The sequence below is a fragment of the Phacochoerus africanus genome, chromosome 8, assembly GCF_016906955.1.
Source record: "Phacochoerus africanus isolate WHEZ1 chromosome 8, ROS_Pafr_v1, whole genome shotgun sequence".
Lineage (NCBI taxonomy): Eukaryota > Metazoa > Chordata > Mammalia > Artiodactyla > Suidae > Phacochoerus > Phacochoerus africanus.
Window position 1 is genome coordinate 138540530 of NC_062551.1, and position 20722 is coordinate 138561251.

General features: G+C 32.6%; 1 protein-coding gene across 1 annotated transcript in view; it reads left to right on the forward strand.

The window, feature by feature from the left end:
- The window catches only part of LRRIQ3 (leucine rich repeats and IQ motif containing 3), a 186014-nt gene that overhangs the window by 80997 nt on the left and 84295 nt on the right, over positions 1-20722 (forward strand). Inside the window, exon 5 of the mRNA XM_047788644.1 lies at positions 5382-5538. Within this exon, the coding sequence (XP_047644600.1) occupies positions 5382-5538 (157 nt within the window). The remainder of the gene's footprint in view (positions 1-5381; positions 5539-20722) is intronic.

Consider the following 20722-nt stretch of genomic DNA (forward strand, 5'->3'; position numbering starts at 1 on the left):
GCTATTGTGAATAGTGCTGCTGTGAACATATGGGTACAAGTATCTCTTTGAAGTGTGTTTTTGTCTGGATATATCCCCCACAGTGTCATTGCTGGATCATATGGTAGTTCTATATTTAGTTTTCTGAGGAACCTCCATACCATACTATTTTCCATAGTAGTTGTACCAATTTATGTTCCAACCAACAAATAATCGAAGAATTTATATGGAAATAATAAAAGACCCAGAATTACCATAGCAGTCCTGGGTTGGGGGAAACAAAGCAGGAGGCATAACTCTTCCAGACTTCAGACAATATTACAAAGGTACAGTAATCAAGACAGTGTGGTACTGGTACCAGAAACGACCTGCAGTTCAGTGTAACAGAAATAAACCCAAACACTTAAGATCAGTTAATCTTCAACAAAGGAAGCAAGGATATAAAATGGGGAAAAGTCTCTTTAGCAAGTGGTGCTGGCAAAACTGGACAGCTGCATGTAAATTGGTGAAACTAGAACACACCTTCACACCATGCACAAAAATAAACTCAAAATGGCTTAAAGACTTAAATATGAGACAAGTCTCCATAAATCTCCTAGAAAAGAACATGGGCAAAACAATCTGTGACATCAGCCACAGTAATGTTTTCTTAGGTTAGACTCCCAAGGGAACAAATAAAAACAAAACTAGCACAGTGGTACCTAATCAAACTTACAAGCTTTTGCATAGCAAAGGAAACCATAAAAAAATGTAAAGACAGCCTATGGAATGGGAGAAAATAGTTGCAAATAATACAACTGACAAGGGCTTGATCTCCAAAATATACAAATAACTCATACAAATCAAAAAAATAAGAAACCTAATCAAAAAATGGCCAGAATACCTAAATAGACATTTCTCCAAAGAAGACATATGGATGGCCAGTAGGCACATGAACAAATGCTCAACATCCCTAATTATTAGAGAAATGCAAATCAAAACTAAAATTAGGTACTCCCTCCCACCAATCAGAACAGTTATTATTAATGAGTCTACAAATAACAAATGCTGGAGTGTGTTGAAAAAGGGAACACTCCTACACTGTTGCTAGTGCATGTTTTAAGTTTAATTTCATGTACTTCAGCTCCATGATTTCTATTTCATGTTTTTTTTTAATATTTTCTATTTCTTTGTTGAAAATTTCACTCTACTCATGCATTGTTCTTATACTCAGCCAGCCTTTTTATGACATTTGTTTTGAATTCTGCATCAGGTAGCTCATATAATTCTTTTTATTAGGGTCAATTTGTGGAGATTTATCTTTTTCCCTTGCTTGAAACATCTTTGCATGATTCTTCATTTCCCTTGTCTCTCCATGTTGCTGTCTTCTCATTTGACAAAGCAGCATGTCTTCCAGTCTTCATTGGACTGGTCCTTTAAAGAATACCCCCACCTATCAGCACAACAGTCTGAAGTCTTCTCAAACCTTCATGGTAATCCAGCCTGATTTCTTTGTTCTTTATATTCTCCACATGTCTAAGGTATTTCAGGTACCACTTGTGCACTGGCACAAGTGTAACTGGAAGTTGATGCAGTTTTTTTTTACAGCTTTCTTCTAGATCTCCTGCCTCCAGTGTCCATAAATGTGATCTCAAATCTGATCTCTTTTTCTATCATTTTTTGTTGTTGTTGTTGTAGATCATATATTGCACTTCTCTGACTTATTCACTTAGCATAATGCGCTCTGGGTCTACCTATGTTGTTACAAATGGCAGAATTTCCTCATTTTATGATTGAATTATATTCCAGTGTGTGTGAATGTACACTACTTTTGTATCTGTTTATTCATTGATGGATGCTTCAAGTTATTACACATTTTACTTTTTGTAGATAATTATACTATGAATCCAGGGTTTATATATTTTTTGGAGTTAGTGCTTTTGTGGGTTTTTTTTTTTTAATATATGTACAGAACTGAAATTGCTGGATCATATGGTAGTTCTGCTTTTAGTTTTTTGAGGATTCTTAATACTGATCTTCATAATGGTTGTATGAGTGTACCATCCCACCAGCAGTGAACAAGTCTTCCTTCCCATCTGCATCCTTGCAGTATTTATTATCTCTTGTCTTTTTGATGATGATCATTCTGACAGGTGTGAAGTGATATGTCGTTATGGTTTTGATTTGTATTTACCTGATGATTAGTGATGTTGAGCACTTACGTCTGACGGTCATGTGGAAGTCTTCCTTAGAAAAATATCTACTCAGGTCTTTTACCCATTTTTTGGTTTTTTTTTTTTTTGCTTTTAAGTTTTATGTGTTCTTTATATACATTGTAGACATTAACCCCCTACCAGATATATAGCTTGTAAATTTTTCCCATTTTGTAACTTGTTTTTCACCTTGTTGATTATTTCTCTTGTTGTGCAGAAACTTTTTAGTTAATGTACTCCCACTTCTTTATTTATTTGTTGTTGCTTCTACTTTAGGTGTCACATCAAAAAAAAATCATCGCCAAGATCCACACCAAGGAACTTTTTTGTATGTTTTCTTCCAGGAGTTTCATGGTTTCAGGTCTTTCATTCAAGTTTTTAATCCATCTTGAGTTAATTTTTGTGTATGGTGTAAGATAGTGGAGCAGTTTCATTTGTTTGCATTTTGCTGTTCGGTTTTCCCAACACCATTTATTGGAGAGACTGTCATTTCTATTGTTTATTCTTGGCTACTTTGTCATAAATTATTTGCCCTTATATTTGTGGTATTATTTCTGGGATCCTTATTCTGTTTTATTGACTTATGTGCTGTTTTTATATCAATATGATGCTGTTTTAATTACTATAACTTTGTGACTTAGTTTGAAATCAGAAAATCTAATGCCTTCAGCGTTTTCTTCTTTCTGAAGATTGCTTTAGCTAATTTGGGTCTGTTGTGGCTCCATATAAATATTAGGATTATTTTTCCCACTTCTGTGAAAAATGCCATTGGAATCTAGATGAAGATTTTATTGAATTTATAGATAGCTTTTGGAAATACTGACATTTTAAAAATATTCATTTTTTTTCACTCCATGAACATGGGATACCTTTCTATTATTTGTGTCTTATTAAATTTATTTTATTAATATTTAGTAGGTTTCAGAGTAGAGATCTTTCACCTCCTTGGTTAAATTTATTCCTAAATATTCTATTGTTTTTGATGCTATTTTAAATGGGATTGTTTTCTCTATTTATTTTCTATATAGTTGGTAGTGTATAGAAACATTAATGATTTTGGGGTGTTAATCTTGTATTTTTCATTTTTACTGAATTTATTGATTAGATGTAACTATTTTAGTGGCATTTTTAAGATTTTCTATTATAAAATAATCTAATCTACAAATAGAGAGAATTTTACTTCTCCTTTTCCAATGTTTTCCATTGTTTATTTTATATATTTTTCTTGTCTGGTTGCTCTGGCAAGAACTTCCAGTATTATGTTGAATAGGAGTGATGAGATTGGGCAACCTTATTCCTGATTCTAGAGGAAAACATTTCAGCTTGTTGTAATTGAGTATGATGTTAGCTGTGTGCTTATTATATATGGCCTTTATTATGTTGGGATATTCTCCTTGTGTACTTAATTTGTTGAGAATTCATACCATGAAGAAAAGTTGAATTTGGTCAAATGATTTTTTCTGCATCTTTTGAGAAGATCATATGATTTTTTTTCTTTCATTCTATTTTTGTGATGTATCACATTGATTGATTTGTGTATGTTGAACCTTCCTTGCATTGCATATATTAATCCCACCTGATTATGATGAACCATCCTTTTACTGTTCTGGCTGAATTCAGTTTGCTAGTATTTTGTTGAGAATTTTTGCACCACAGCTCATAGCAATACTGGATCTTTAACCCACTGAGCAAGGCCAGGGATTGAACCCATGTTGTCACGGATACTAGTTGGGTTCATTACCAATGAGCCATGATAGGAATTCCCTGGAATTGTGTTTTTGATTTCAAATTCAAATTTGAACTCTCTGTTTCATACCTGTTATTTAATTCAAATGATTGTGCTCTTTCATCACACAGAATGAATGTTATTGATTATTGGTAATCTGTTTCCATGATGTTGAAGTAGTTTACTTTGATATCCTCTCTTACAAAAATTTAAAATAAATAGTGACGAATTTTGTCTGATGTCTTTCTGCATTCATTATGTACTCATACATTTTTTTCTCCACTAATTTGTTTATGTAATGAGCTTTGTAATACTTGATCATAGTGTTCTTTTTTCCATCTCCTTGCTTTTATTTTATTTTATTATTTGCAACACCTGAAGCATATAGTATTTCCTGGAACAGGGACCAAACCTGTGCCTCAGCAGTGACCTGAGCCCCAGCAATGACATGATGAATCCTTAACCCACTGAGCCACCAGAAAACACCTTAATCATCATATTCTTATTATTTGCTTACATTGCCGGATTCTTTTCATTAGGATTTAGAATTTTTGCATCTCTACTCAAAGATTAGATTGGTCTCTGAGCTTCTTTTTATTGCCTTATTGGACTGATTAGGACTTCCAATACAGTGTTGAATAGATTGGAAGAGAGATGGTATCCTTCCCTTTTTTTTGATCTTAGGGGAAAATGTTCAATACTTTATTCTTATATTAATTTGTTGATGCCACTTACCAAGCAATATTTGAAATGTATTAGGTTAAATAAAACATAATACAGCTGTTCCTTGGTATCCACAAGGAATTGTTTCAAGGACCTGTGGCAGATACCAAAATCCTTAGATACTCTAATCCTTTATACTTGGCCCTGTGTACCTGTGGATGCTGCATTGTGGGGGATTCAACTAACCACTGATAGTATATTACTATTTTATTGAAAAAAATTCATCTATTGGTGGACTTGTGCAGTTTAAACTTGTGTTGTTCAAGTGTTCACTGTATTGAAATTAATCTCACCTATTTCTTTTTACATTTTTTGTGTGTGGCTAATAGAAAGTTTTAAATTATTTTTTGGCATACATTATATTTTCGTAGATAGTAGAGTAATTTTCCTAGGTAAAAATTAGAAATTATTTCCTCACTGGAGAAGACAAATAGGAAAAGTTCATATTGGTTACCTTATATTTCTATAGATAATTTAGTCATTTTCTCCCTGACATTATACACAAAATGCATAGCCAGATGTAAGTACAGAGTTGTTTGTTTCATATCCCCAGAGATTTCTTAGTACTCATTCACTCCTTGGTGAATGTTGTTATGCAAGCCTTAATGCCTAAATAGTTTTATAGTAATAATATGAAAGCAAATATCACACTAAATTTACCACTATGTTTTCTACGTTATAAGTGAACTCATGATTAGTTTTCTCTCTCTTTTTTTTGGCAAAAAACTAAATGACAATTCCTCCCCCTGCCTTACATTCAGCCACTTGTTCTTACATAAAAAACATCGGGAAAAAATTACTAATAAATGTGAAACAAAATGGATTTACATACAAAAAGGATTTGAAGATAAGCTGTATAAGGATCTCTTTCTTCAGCCTGGAACTAATAAGACAGAAAAGCTTTCACATTGGAAATATGTAAGTATAATTATTTTCTTACTTTGAAATATTTTTATTCATGATACTATAGTTAAAATTTATTTTGAATCAGAGAATTTCTTCAATTTCTTTTAAATATCTTCTATTACCTTGTTAATATTCTGCTTGAGATTTTCTTGATGTGAGAAAAGTTGTATAATATAGTATAAATATAATTTTTGTGGTGTATTTTTCTTATGTGAACCACTTTATAATTTATGCTTTATGTTTGTATTTTTCTTATTAATTATTGTAAGTGGTTATCCATAGTAAGATAAAATATCTTCTTAGTAGTTGCAAATATAAAGAAATGTGAATTTATTAAAGGCTTATTGTACATAGATCATAATATTCATTCAGTGTTTTATGCTAAATCATGTATTACTTTAATAACACAATGAAAATAGAAATTTATATTTACTGAGTGCCTCCTATGTAGTAGGCACTGTGCTAGTTATTTTGCATGTGGTATGTAATTTATTCTTCACAGTATTGTAAGATAGGTATTTTTACCTCTTTTTTATGAATAGGGAAGCTGGTTAACTTACCAAAAGCCAGGCAGTTAAGTGACATTGCTAGGACTTAACTCCAGGTCTTCTGACTCCAGAATTTGTGGATTTTTTACTTTTAGAGTTTTATTTTGGAACATTAGGTAATGGTAAAAAATGAAAACTTGACATTATAGTATAATTAATTAACTGGAGTGACCTTTTTATAATTTGTGAAGCACTGGGTTTGTGATATAAACTCCTTCATTTATGGCCCTGTACCTGGGTGGCTTGAGCTACAAATATTTCTATTACATTAACATGATTAGAAAGGACTACACACTGTCTGGATTGCATTGGTCTTATTTCAATGAAATCGAGGACATGTATTCCAGATATAGCACAGTAATGTCCTCAAGCCCTTAAATTCCAAAAAAGTTATGTATTGAATAAAAGCATAGGTTTAAAAGGCAAATGTATCCTACTCAAAATTTTTCCTCATTAGCACTCAGTGTCAGCTGTGTTAATTTGCTCCAGATGATAGCATTCTCTATAAAATTTATGTAAAATGTCTTTGGTCCTCTTTGTAGAATATGAACTTACTGATTTCAAGCATGTTACTTGCTCTTTATATGCTTTATATAGAGGAGGCTTTCACTGGTGTTGTATACTGATAACCAGGTGGGTTATGGATATGTTATATACTGGTAACAGATTTGGATATGCTGATAACCAACCCTTATGTATGTATGCATATATGCATATCTATATACATGTTATGTTATGGCCAATTCTCATAAATGAGAATAAAACATTCATATTATAGAGGGTATGTTATTTAATATTTATGAAGTTACATAGAATATACAATTTCAGGTCTTTGGAAGTATTTTGAATGTTATGAATCTTTTGCTAAAATATATTAATTAGAAGGAATTTTTAAAGCTCTTTTTTATTTATAATTCTACTAACCAGAGCACTATTAATGCAATTTATTAAGAAATATTTTTTCATAGTCTATAAATATGTACATTGTCCTGTGCTCTTTTATTGTTTATAGCTACCATTCATAGAACATTATAGAAATTATTTTCGGCTCAATTTCTTTAAGTAATTGAAGTGATTTTTCATTGTAAGATTCAACTTTGAATCTGTTTTTCCTATATAATATTGTCATATTCCATCTTCTGCTTTGCTCCATTTTTAGTCTTCAGCACCTTCAGTTGATATATTATTATCTTATTATTTTTACTGCTTACCTGTCTTGTCTTTCATGACTTGGATCTTATTAGATACTATAGTAAGAACAATTGATACCATCGAGTGCCTAAGAGAACCTAGGACTCAGAAAACATTAAAAGAGTTAGGGAGTAGGAAAGGGGAAGGGTTGAGAAAATATCATCATTTAAAACTCGACTTTCATTTTTTAAAAAAGATATTGTAAGTAAAGTGATGGGGAGGTTAGTCAAGAATGGAATTCAAGTTTCAGTAATTAGATAAACTAATCATTGCCTGAATCTGCTCCTGTTTTGAGATAAGAATGTGCTTGGTCCAAAGGGCTTTAAATTTCCCATGTTAGGGAGTTCCCGTCATGGCTCAATGGTTAATGAACCGAACTAGTATCCATGAAATGTGGGTTCGTCCCTGGCTTGCTCAGTTGGTTAAGCATCTGGCGTTGCCTGTGAGCTGTGGTGTAGGTCGCAAGACATGGCTCAGATCCCGAGTTGCTGTGGTTGTGGTGCAGGTCAGCAGCTCAGATTCGACCCATGGCCTCGGAACCTCCATATGCCATGGGTGTGGCCCTAAAAAGACCAAAATAAATAAATAAATTCCCCATATTTATGGTAACCTAAAGTGGAAAGAGCCAGAGAAATAAGTCAAATCACATTCATTTAGGAAATGCTATGCTGCAAAGCCAGGTGGAATTCCCCCATGTGTTTCTGTTTTTCAAAAAGGAGACTTTTTTAAAACGTCATGTTTGGTGCTTCTGAGATTTTTGAGGAAATTAATTGCTTTGTATTTTTTATTACATGATCACCAAATGAAAATATTGTCTTACATTAGTTCTGTGGGGTGTTTTGTTGTTGTTGAGTTGTTATTGTTATTATTAAACAAGTCAGAGTTCATGGTAGTCAGAGACTGGTTCTACAGTTCCTGGCATTGCTCATTGGGTTAAGAATTTGACTGTAATGGCTAGGGTTGCTGCTGAGAAGTTTGATCCCCAGCCTGGTGCAATGGGTTAAAGGATCTGGCATTGCCACAGCTGTGGAATAGGTTGCAGTTGTGGCTCCGATTCAGTCCCTGGCCCAGGAACTTCCATATGCCATGGGTACAGCCATAAAATTTTTTTAAAAAATAAAAAGAATAAACTGGTTCTAAGATAACAGAACCAAAAGTCAGGAGCCATGACGAAGGAATCGGATAAAAACTGGGTTAGAATAGAAGAAATGGGAGATCTGAAATAATTGCTAGAGATATTACTTATCCCATGGCTTACAAATACTGGTCAGAGGGTGGTTTCTCCTCATACAGACTAAACTGACACAATACAAAATTATGGTTGTCGATTGGATCAAGCTTCAGGGATACTTGTATATTCCATGTTGAATACCATTGTTGTTCTACAAAATAAAGCAAAATATTCTCAAATATAATCCTCCTGTAAACCACTTCCATTAATTACTATTAAATATGTTTTCCTAAAGATATATATATATCTAGTATATTTTGTATATGTACATATATATTATATATATACACATATATACTTATATATATGTATATATGTATAAACAAACACACCTGAGGAACTGTTTTTTTAACATATTATAACTTTAATGTGTTCAAAGAATAAACTAACTTTTTAATTGTAACACATACAAATTAAAATATATATGAAAAGCACAATTATCAGGATGTTAATAGTGGTTATTTATGTGGCAGAATGCTAGGTGATTATTCTTTTTTAACTATTAGAAGTGGTGTATTTTCATAAATTTTGACCTTGTTAATTAAGAGAAAGTAAAGTTTTTTTTTATTTGCTTTTACTTCAGTAGTCATACAAATGACTTCTGTAATTATAATTAGTGAAGCTCAAACTATACAGCCACATGTTACTATTAATAATCACAAACTTTAAGTAAACTTATACCTTTAGCAGATGCCACATTAAGGACTGAATGTGTGTATAATCTGTCTGTCTTTCATCATCATCAATAGCCATCTATCCATTCATCTTTACATCTGATGGATTCTTCTAAATCTAGGAAGTAGATACTCTTATAACTCTGTTTCATAAAGGTAAAAACTGAGGCATAATAAGGCTGTATCGCTTACCCAAGTTAACATATTTAGTATGTAGGGAGACAAAAATCTTGTTAGTGTCTATAGGCTTTTAACTACATATATATTGTATAAAAGATCTGTTTAGTGTAACTGAAGGCCTACATAACGATAGTTATTAAATTTTCTATTTAAATTTTTAAAGTATTAATATTTACTTTAAGCTCTCTCAGATTAGCATTCTATTAAAAGAACCCAAAATAACAAAATACACTAAAAATAAAATAAGCGATTTAACCCAAAATAAAGAATGTATTATTTTGCAGCATTTAAGTTGATAGTTCTCTGAAACAAGTACTGTGATAGCTTGGAGTAATTAGTATAGCGTTTAACTTTATATAAGGCTACATTTTTGACCCTGTCTCCCGCTCAATAATTGCCTCTCCTACCACATTACTTCATTCACATTTTTTCATTGTTGTAGTAGTGTTGCATTTTCTGGCTATAAACAATACAGTTACCACTATAATTTTTTTAGCTAATAAACATATTTTACTGGGGGGGAATAATACACAGATAATATTTTTAAGCCACAAATTATATTGAATGTAATATTTTAACTGTTTTACACATTCCTTCTTTATCATTTCTATTAATTAGATCAAAAATTTCCCAAGCACTATGTATAGTGTAACAAAAATTTTACTAAATTCTAATTATCTAATTAGCTTTCAGTGATATTTTCTCATAACTGGTGTAACACAGACATTTAAGACATTTAACCAAAAGACAAATAATTTAGTCCATTTGTGAAATTTTCTTCTTTTGCAAATGGAGCCTGAATTTCTGTTTATACTTTATCAAACCTTATATTTGAGGGACAGCAATCAGAGCAAAGCTAATATAAATATAATGGGGGTGTCCAGAAAAAAAACAAAAGATAAAAGAATAGGAAAATCTTTTTTTTTTTAATCTCACAAAATTTAAAACAATAAATGAAAATGCTATAAAGTGACTCCTGGATTCATAAGAAATCTGATAAATTATCTTTCCAAAATATGTCATATCATTCCCTTACTTGCCTAAAACTTTTATACATCTTTTAAAATAACTAAATATATAAATAACTATTTATAAAATTTATACATTGATTACATCCCAGGAAAATATCACTTTATGGTAGACAGAATTTTGTGGTCTCTATATTTGTGACTGCTGATGATGGTACCGTATAATCTCCCCGCCACCCTGGAATGTGGGCCTGTACTATGGACATAATGGATGATAACTCCTGTGAATAGTTTAGGTTGGATGGCACAGTTGATTCTGAGAGAGAGAGAAAGAGCCATTGGTGACATTGTTGAGCCTGGCTTAATCCAGTGAACCCTTAAAGAGATTAGAGGTGTGAGAGGGATTTGATTTGAGGATTAATGAGGAAGATGCTCTAGAGCTGGCTTTGAAGATAGAGGGAAGCATATGGGGAGGAATGTGAATGGCTTATGTGGCCTAAGAATATCTCTTAATTGGTAGCCAGCAAATAAATAAGGACCTCAATTCTATAACTAAGAAACTTCATTCTTCTACAACTGTGTAAACTTTGAAGAGGATACTAAGCTTTGGATGAGAAGGCCGCCCAGCCAACACCTTGATTTTGCCCTTTTGCGGTCCTAAGGAGAGAACACAGTCATGCCATGCCCACATTTCTGACCTGCAGAGTTTTGAGCAAATAGGTGGGCATTGTTCAAGCCACTAGGTTTACAGCAATTTGTTAGACAGTGATAAAAAACAAATAAACCTGTTTTTAAAGAGAAGATCAAACATGCTATTTAACATCAGAGGAAAACATTCCTGTGAGTTATTCAACATTTAAAGAATTAATCGGTGCAAGAAAAGAGCCAATAATTTTAATTCATGTTGATTATCATACCAACTCACACTGTTTTTGCTTACCTTGATATTCTTGTTTAAGATTTGCTATTCCAAATGGAAGTCTACTTAAGTCATTATGCTCATTAAGAATTATGTCATAGGAAAGTGGAGGAGTGAGTAAGGCTGCTTTTTTTTTTTCAGTAATGATAGAATAAAACAGTCAATTTCTAAATGACCATTTTTTTCTTAATTTTGGAAGTATTGAGCAGTAGGTATCAGTATTAATAATGCTATAGTAATGAATATGATATGCAAGATCCTTACTTTCACAAAACTTACACTTTAAAGGTGAAAATATAGCCAATATAAAAGAAATGAATAAATGGAAGATAACTTCAGGAAGTGACAAGTTCAATAAAGGTAGCAGGTGTGGTAGTGAGATAGTGACATATGGAGCTATTTAGATTGGGTGTTCAAAGAAAGGCTTTCTAAGAAGTTTACATTTAAAAGGAAATCTAAAAAGATATAAAAATAAGTCATGTAAGAAACTCATGGAAAATTAGCTTTTTGTTTCAGAAAATAATATTAAGGATTCAAAGGCAGGAATAAGTTTGATGTGTTCCTCACAAGAAAATAGGTCATGTGGCTACAGTGTAAAAAACAACATGGGGAGGTAAGAGCTGAGCTCAGGGGTGACAGAGGCTAGCTCACATGTAGACATGCACCATAAAATATGGAACCAGAGTTTAATTTGAGGTGCAGTGAAAAGAACTATTCCTTTCTTTCTGACAATTTTATATATTTTTTTCCTAAACAGAAATCATGTTAAATTTATATAACTAAAAAAAAAAAGATTTTGCATTGTGGATAAGAACATTTTATATCCATTTTATAACATAAATATAGAAATATTGCCTTCAAGAACCTCTGTTTTGTGTTATGTTCCACATTAAAAATACTATTTTCTTAGTTAAAAAACATTATTTTTAGAGTACTTTTAGGTTCACAGCAAATCTAGCAGAAAATATGGAGTCTCCACGTATGCCTTGTCCCCACATATGTACAGTATTTGCTATCCACATTCCATACCAGAGTGTTCTAGACAAGAACATTTGTTACAATTGATGAACTTACATTGACACATTGTCATCACTTAAAGTCCATAATTTACATTAGGGTTCATTCTTGGTGCTATGTATTCTATAGGTTTTGACAAATATATAACTACATGTATCCACCATTAGAATACTATACAGAATAGTTTCATTGCCCTAAAAATCCTCGATGTTCTGGCTATTCATCCTTATTTTCCTCTAACCCTTGGTAACCAATATTTTTACTGTCTCCATAATTTTTCCTTTTCAGGAAAGTCATATAATTGGAATAACATGTAGCCTTTTTATATTGGCTTCTTTCACTTAATAATGTGCATTTAAGTTTCCTCCATGTCTTTTCATGGCTTAGTAACTCATTTCTTTTTAGCACTAAATAATATTCCATTGTCTAGATGTACTACAGTTTATTTATCCATTCACCTCCATCTTGGTTACTTCCAAGCTTTGGCAATTATGAACAAAGTGGCTATAAACATACATGTACACGTTTTTGTGTGGACATAAATTTTCAATCTGTTTGGATAAATACGAGGGAGCATGATTGCTGAATCATATGGTAGGAGGATGTTTAGTTTTATGAAAGAAAAAAAACTGTCAAATTGTCTACCAAAGTGGCTATACCACCATCAGTGAATAAAAGTTCTTGTTGCTCCTCATTTTCATCTTTTCATGTGTTTATTTGCCACTTGTATACCTTTTTTAGTGGGGTATAGTTCTCTTTTTGCTATTAAAAATAGGATTATTTATCACCACATAGCCTATGTGAGTAGTAAAGAGAATTCTTCACCTTACTCAGGTCTGCTGCTTTGCACACTGCATGAGTGCATTTATATCACAGTATATGTGGATGACATTCTCTGGAGTTAAGTAAAGCACAACTTGCATGGCAGGGTGAAGTTACACGAATTTTATAAATCCAAATAACTAATCATATTTGAATATTTTTGGATTTTTTTGGTGCCTACTTTAAATTCAGGTAAATATTAAGGCAAGGAGAGAGAATAATCAGCTCAAAATATTCTAAGCCAAAAAGCATTTAAACTATTTTTTCCCTCTTTTTTGTCTAGTCTACCAGTAAGTGATACTGAGAAAATATTGAAAAGGTTGCTCTTATATCAGATTCAGGAGATGTAGAGTAGGTCACCTTACTGTATTTTGTGAAGTATTAAAAAAAACTTATGAACAGATATTTCATTTTTTAAATATCACTGTTTTATGAAGAGGCTTTCCTTCTAACTGGAACTGTTACTTATTATCAGTGAGCTTCTGAGATGTTATACTAGCTTATGTAATTCTAAGAAAGAAACTTTGTAATGACATTCTTACATCTGCTCTAAAAATTCTTTTTTTGTATTGGGTAACAGTCATTTTGGGGCCCCATCAGTAATATTTCAAATGGGTATGTTTTGAATACTTACAATGTTTTTAGCCCTATGACAAATTCTAAGGCCTTAAAAATTTCCATCAAGGAATTTCTATGCTGAAACTTGTGGCAGGGGAGGCAGGATAGAAGAAACTTACTGGGAAGGAACTGGTTATATAAAGTGTGGAAGTGAAGGGAATATACAAACTCAAATCCTGTGTAGTCAGCTGCCTACATCTAAGGGTCTGATCATGGGAGGTGGAGTTGTCCTGAGTGTTAAGACATGTGAAACAGTGGCTTTTAAAGTCAGGTAGACGTATGAGATATTTAATAGAACAGTCTTTAAGGACAGATATTAGGGCTACCAGGGTCTAAGGATAATTTAATTTAGGTTTAATTCACCCATTCTTTGGGAATCCAAAGAAGCAAAAATGATGACTTAGAAGTGAAACTATAGCTTAATGACTTCATCAACACATAAGGGGCTAACTTTATCCATTTAACTAATTTTTGGAGATATTTACTAGGTGCTTTCAAGATATCAGATCCTTTGCTTGTTACTGGCAGTAAAAATAAATAAAGCATGTCCCTTTAATCAAAGATTTTACTGAGACCAAAAGGAGAAGAGTTTGAGCTAAATAAGATTAGGACAGAAGCATACAATGATGATATTAAACACCATTTGTGGCTGCTGAGGCAAAGAGTGTGGCGAGCTGCAAGCTCCAGCTGTTAGATTGTTCAGGGTCCACCTCTGCTTTCAAGTCAAGGTCATGCTATTCCCTAGGCAGCCTTCAGTCAGTTACTCTAACCAGTTAGTATTACAAGGACCTGGCTATTTCTACTCATTGTTGGACCTTCAGGTAGAGACAGACTTGGCTTCAGAGCTCCCAGCTGGTTGGCTGAAATTTTGACTCTCCTTGGTTAATCTGCTTCCTCTGTTTTCCTTTTGAAAGTGTAACTTCCCAGTAAACCTTTTGAACACTTAACTGTTTGGATATGTCCTTTCTGGAAAAAACTGTTAACATCATATATTATGCTTGACTCCATAGATATGGTAAGAAACTTTTAAAACCAAGTAATTTCAGAATTATTTTTAAAAAGCAGTAAGTGAAATCATACTGTAGGTATCTTTCTCTGTCAGTTTAATTCACTTAGCACATAATCACCTTTTAGGTCCATTCATGTCACAAATGGTAAAAATTTCTCTCATTTTTTTATAGCCAGGTAATAATCCATTTGTGTGTGTGTGTGTGTGTGTGTGTGTGTGTGTGTGTGTGTGTGTGTGTATAGATATCACATCTTCTTTAACCATTCAACTCTTGATGGAAACTTATGTTTGTTCCACATCTTGATACTTGTAAATAAACACTTCAGTGAAGATAGTCATAGTAGTGAATATATCTTTTCTAATTAGTGTTTTTGTTTTCTTTGGTTAAAAACCCAGGAGAGGAATTGAGGAATTGTACAGAGGTTCTATTTTTAACTTTTTGAGAAATTGCCTTACTTTTTTTCCTTAGTGGCTGCACCTGTTTATATTTCCACCAACAGTGGCTGAAAGTTCTGTTTTCTTCACATTCTCACTAATACTTGTTATCTGTTGTCTTTTTGATAATAGCCATTTCAACAGCTGTGAAGTGATATTTCACTGTCGTTTCAATTTGCATTTCCCTGATGAATAGTGTATCTTTTGGCCATTGGTATGTCTTTTTTGGAAAAATGTCTTTTCAGTTCTTCTGCCCATTTTTAAATGGGTTATTTGGTTTTTGATATTGAGTCATTTGAGTTCTTTGTATATTTTGGATACTAATCCCTTATTGGATATATCACTTGCAAATATTTTTCCCATTCAGTAGGCAGCCTTTTCATTTTGTTAATAGTTTCCTTTGCTGTGCAAAAGCTTTTAAGTTTGTTTTAGTCCCGTCTGTTAATTTTTGCTTTTGTTTTAAGGGGCATATCCAAAAAAATATATCTATTGCTAAGCCCAATGTTAAAGAGTATACTATGATTTCTTGTAGGATTTTTATTCCTACAAGTCTTAACCTCAATTTTTATTTTATCTTTGTATACAGTTTGAGAAAGTAGTGTGGTTTGATTAATTTGCATGTAGATTTCAGTTTTCTAAACACCATTCTTTGAAGAGGCTATCTTTTCCCTGTTGTATTTTCTTGCCTCTTTTGTCTTAGATTAAATGACCATACAAGTGTGGGTTCATTTCAGACTCATCTATTCTGTTCCATTGACCCATATGACTTTTTTTGTGCCAGGACTCTATTGTTTTGATTACTATAACTTTGTAGTATGGATTGAAATTGGGGTGTATGACACCTCCAGCTTTGTTCTTCTTTCTCAAGATTGTTTTGGCTCTTCGGGGTCTTTTGTGTTTCCATATGAATTTTAGAATTTTTTTTCAGTTCTGTGAAAAATGTTATTAGTATTTTGATAAGAATTGCATTTAATCTGTAGATTTCCCCCAGGTAATATGATCATTTTAGCAGTATTAATTCTTCCAGTCCATGAACACTATATATCTTTTCATTTGTTTGTATTATCTTCAGTTTCTTTCATCAAAGTCTTACAATTTTTATAGTATATTTAGATTTACTTCTGGGTATAATTGTAAATGGGGTAAATGGGATTCTTAATTTTTATTGGTGTAATTGTAAATGGGATAAATGGGATTCTTTTCTTAATTTTTATTTCTGATAGATCATTGTTAGTGTATAGAAATGTTAACAGATTTCTGTATATTATGTATCCTTCAATTTGACTAAGTTCATTGATGAGTTCTAATCCTTTTTGGTGAAATCTTTAGGGTTTTCAGTATATAGTATCATGTCATCTGCACACAGTGATAGTTTTATTTATTCCTTTCCAACTTGGATTTCTCTTATTTTTTTTCTTGCCCGACTGCTGTTGATAGGATTTCCAATACTATGTTGAGTAAAAGTGGTGAGAGTGGGCATCCTTGTCTTGTTTCTAAATTTTGTAGGAAATACTTTCAGTTTTTCTTTGTCTAGTATGCTGTTAGCTATATACTCCTCATATATGGCTCATATTATATTGAGGTATGTTCCCTCTTTACCCACTTTGTTCAAAGTTTTTATCATAAATGGATGTTAAATTTTATCTAAGGCTTTTTCTGTATCTATTGAGATCATCATATGGTGTCTATTCTTCAAGTTGTTAATATGGTGTATCTCATTGATTGATTTGTGGATAGTGATCCACCCTTACATCTCTGGGATATATTCCACTTGATCATGGTGTGTGATCTTTTTAATATTGTTGAATTTGGCTTGGTAATATTTTGTTGAGGATTTTTACATCTTTGTTCATCAATGCTATCAGCCTGTACTTTACTTTTTTGTGCCATCTTTGTCTGGTTTTCATATTAGGATGTTGATAGCCTCATTGAATGAGTTCAGAAGCATTCTTTACTGTGAAATATTTTGGAATAGTTTGAGAAGGACAGGTGTTAACTCTTCTTAAATGTTTGTTAGACTTCACCTGAGAAACTTCTTTATCCTTAGCATTTGTTTATTGAAAGTTTTTGTGTTGATTCAATTTTATTACTGATTAATTTGTTTATTCATATTTTCTGTATCTTATAGATTCACTATTAAGATATTGTACACCTATAGGGATTGGTACATTTCTTATAGGTTGTCAATTTTATTAATGTATAAATGTGCATAGTAGTAACTTTTGATCTTTTGTATTTCTGTGGTCTGTGGTGTTGGTCATATTCTTTTTTCCATTTTAAATTTTTTTGTGCTTTCTTGCTGAGTCTGGCTAAAGGTTATCTTTTCAAATAATTAGCTCTTAGTTCCATTTATAATTTCTACTTTTTTTTAGTCTTTCATTTATATCTCTTCTGATCTTTATTTTTATCTTTCTTTCTGCTAACTTTGGGCTTTATTCTTCCTTTTTTGGTTCCTTTGGGTGTAGGTTTAGGTTGCTTAGATTTTTTATTGTTTCCTGAGGTAACCTTATATTGCTGAAAACTTGCTTGTTAGAGCTGCTTTTACTGCATCCCACAGATTTGTGATCCTTCTGTTCTGTCTTTCCCTCTCTTTATTTCATCTTTGATTTCTTCAGTGACTCATTGGTTGTTTAACGGCATATTATTTCACTTGGATCTTTTTTTCTTATATTTGATTTCTAATCTCATATCATTATGATTGGAAAAGATGCTTGATATGATTTCAGTGTTAAATTTATTGAGACTTGTTTTGTATCTGAGCATGCGATTTATCCTGGGAAATATTCCATGTACACTTGAAAAAAATGTGCATTCTGATGCTTTTGGATGAAATGTTCTTTATATATCCATGAAGTTCATTCATCTAATGTATTGTTTAAGTCCATTCTTATCTTACTGATTTTCTGTCTGGATAATCTGTTCACTGATGTAAATAATGTGTCAAAATCCCCTCATGTTACTGGTTTACCATAAGTTTCTCCCTTTTTGCTTGTTAATGTTTGCCTTATGCTTTAGGTACTCTCATTTTAATTATTTTCTAAGTAATATTGTCCTTTTTTTCCCTTTCTCTTGACCCAAAAAAAATTGTGGTGGACTTTTATTCTTAGAATCTACTCTTTCACCTTGATGTAATTTCCAAATTATATCTATCATCTTAGAGTTTTGAGTATTTTCATACATTTTGACCAGCCTTCTTGTAAATCCTATTTTGTGAGGGGTGTGTGTGCGTGTGAGTGTGTGTGTGTGTGTGTGTGTGTGTGCGCGCGCATGTGCTTCTTAGGGCCACAACTGTAGCATATGAAATTTCCCAGGCTAGGGGTCAAATCGGAGCTACTGCTGCTGGTCTATGCCACAGTAACACCAGATCTGAGCCTCATCTGCAATCTACACCACAGCTCACAGCAACGCTGGATCCTTAACCCACTGAACAACGCCAGGGATCAAACCCACATCCTCATGGATACTAGTCGGGTTTGTTACCGCTGAGCCACAATGGGAACTCCATGAGATTGATTTTAATAGCTAGTCTGTGTAATAGTAATTCCTGAAGTGTAATCTAGGAACTATTGTGATGTTTGAAATTCTTTAAGGATATCCCTAATGCCAAACTAATTTTAGTAATAACACTAAATATTATTAATTTTTTTCAGTCTCATTCTCTCAGATCATGGAGCTTTTCTAGAGATGTCATGACTTGTGAGAGATTTATAGTATAATCAAATGTGAAAATTTGCCTTATACTAAGCCAGTTGCAAAAATATGAAATGATCCTATTCTCTTTACTTTTCTGCTATTTTTTTATAGTACTCTTTTATAAAATGATGTAATTTCTATGACTATGGAATATTATTGTTATTTTTAAATTAATTGGTAGTTTAAACATTCATGCTTTTAATTTCATATATGGTAAATATTGAAAGCTATAAATACATAAACAAAAGTTCTTTGAAGGTCTTATAATTTTTTTTACAGTGTAATAGAATCCTGTGACCAAAAATTTCAGAGCCTGTGCTAAACATCAGCTCTGTTGGATGAAATTTTATCATTTGTTTTTAAATAAAAGTACATAATGATAAAGGAACACTTAAATTAGGAGTGTTTTGTGTAATGCTGTTAATAGTAATGACTTAAATGAATTTCTACATTTTTATATGCTATGTCTCATGTAGCTATAGTGCAGTGACACATAGCTATGATGCTAGAGTATATTTGCTGTCTACATAAGGAAGAATTATTATTAATTGCCTAGAAATTTTGAGTCTAATATCAGTTGCTCATAAGAATTATCTAGACATCATATATTTAATGAGGTTTCTTCTAAATCTCCTAGTTATAATACATCATGGGACATGTATCTTTAAATGACTGTATCAGTGTTATATTTTAAAGGTAGACTTTTGTCATACATGTCATGGATGTGTATGTACAGAAACCAGTGAAAATTAAAGTGAAAAGTTCTAAGAGAAAATTAAAAGAGAAGGGAGGGAATACATTAGTTAGAATTGTGAGTAATTGACCCCTAATGATGGTGACATAAAACAGAAATTTGTCTTTCTCTCATATGAAATTCTGAAGCTATAGTGTCCATGGCTGGTATAGCAGCTCCGCATCATAACATTCTCAGAGTCCCTAAAGAGTTTACTACTTTGTTGCCCCACCACGCATGGTTTTACCCCAATGTCTTTTTATGATCCGGGATGGCTTTGACAGGTCCATCCATTATATCTTCATTGTAACTAGACTGAAGGAAAATAGAATAAAGGAGGAGGGGGCAAAAGAGTTGTGTTCACTTTATGGCAAGTTCTTAGAAGCTGACAATATTCTGCTAACATCTAGTTGACTACAAATTGGGCATATGGCTATAGGCGGCTAAAAATAGTCTCCTTCTGACCAGACGTATACCCAGCTAAAACTAGGATTCTTTTATTGTAGAAGAAGTTTATAATGAATATTGAAGGATAGTTTTTTCAAACATTTACATATATCCTTCCCAAACACAGAACACAAACCCTTGTCAAAGGAGAAACACCTAAAGGCTCACATCATTGCTATATTTAGCAAAAATTCCAGCATCTCTGAGTGTGGCAGTAAGTGATCATTGCTCCCTAATATCTTTTCTCTCTTTCTTTCTCAGCAACAGTTCCCCTGTATTTTAGCTGCTTAAAATAATCTACATTTCCTAGCTTCCCTTGCAGCTGTGTGTTGCCATGTATATTAGATTTTATTGCTGCTGTAACAAATTATCACAAACTTTGTGGCATAAAACAACACAGATTTACTCTCTTGCCATTTTAGAGATCAGATGTTTGAAATTACTTTAACTAAAATCAAAGTCTTGGCAGGGCTGGTTCTTTCTGGAGGCTGTAGAAGATAATCCTTTTCTTTGCCTTTTCTAATTTTTGCAAACACCTCCACCACACAGCTTGTGAGCTTTACCTCACATCACTCCAACTTCTTCTTTGGCAATACATTTCCTTCAAAAACTTAGTAGCCTTTTGGATCATCTTATTTCAGTAAGTTTTATGGTAAAATAACTATAATGATCTTGTCTAAACATAGTTTACAATCCTTAAGACTCTGTTCT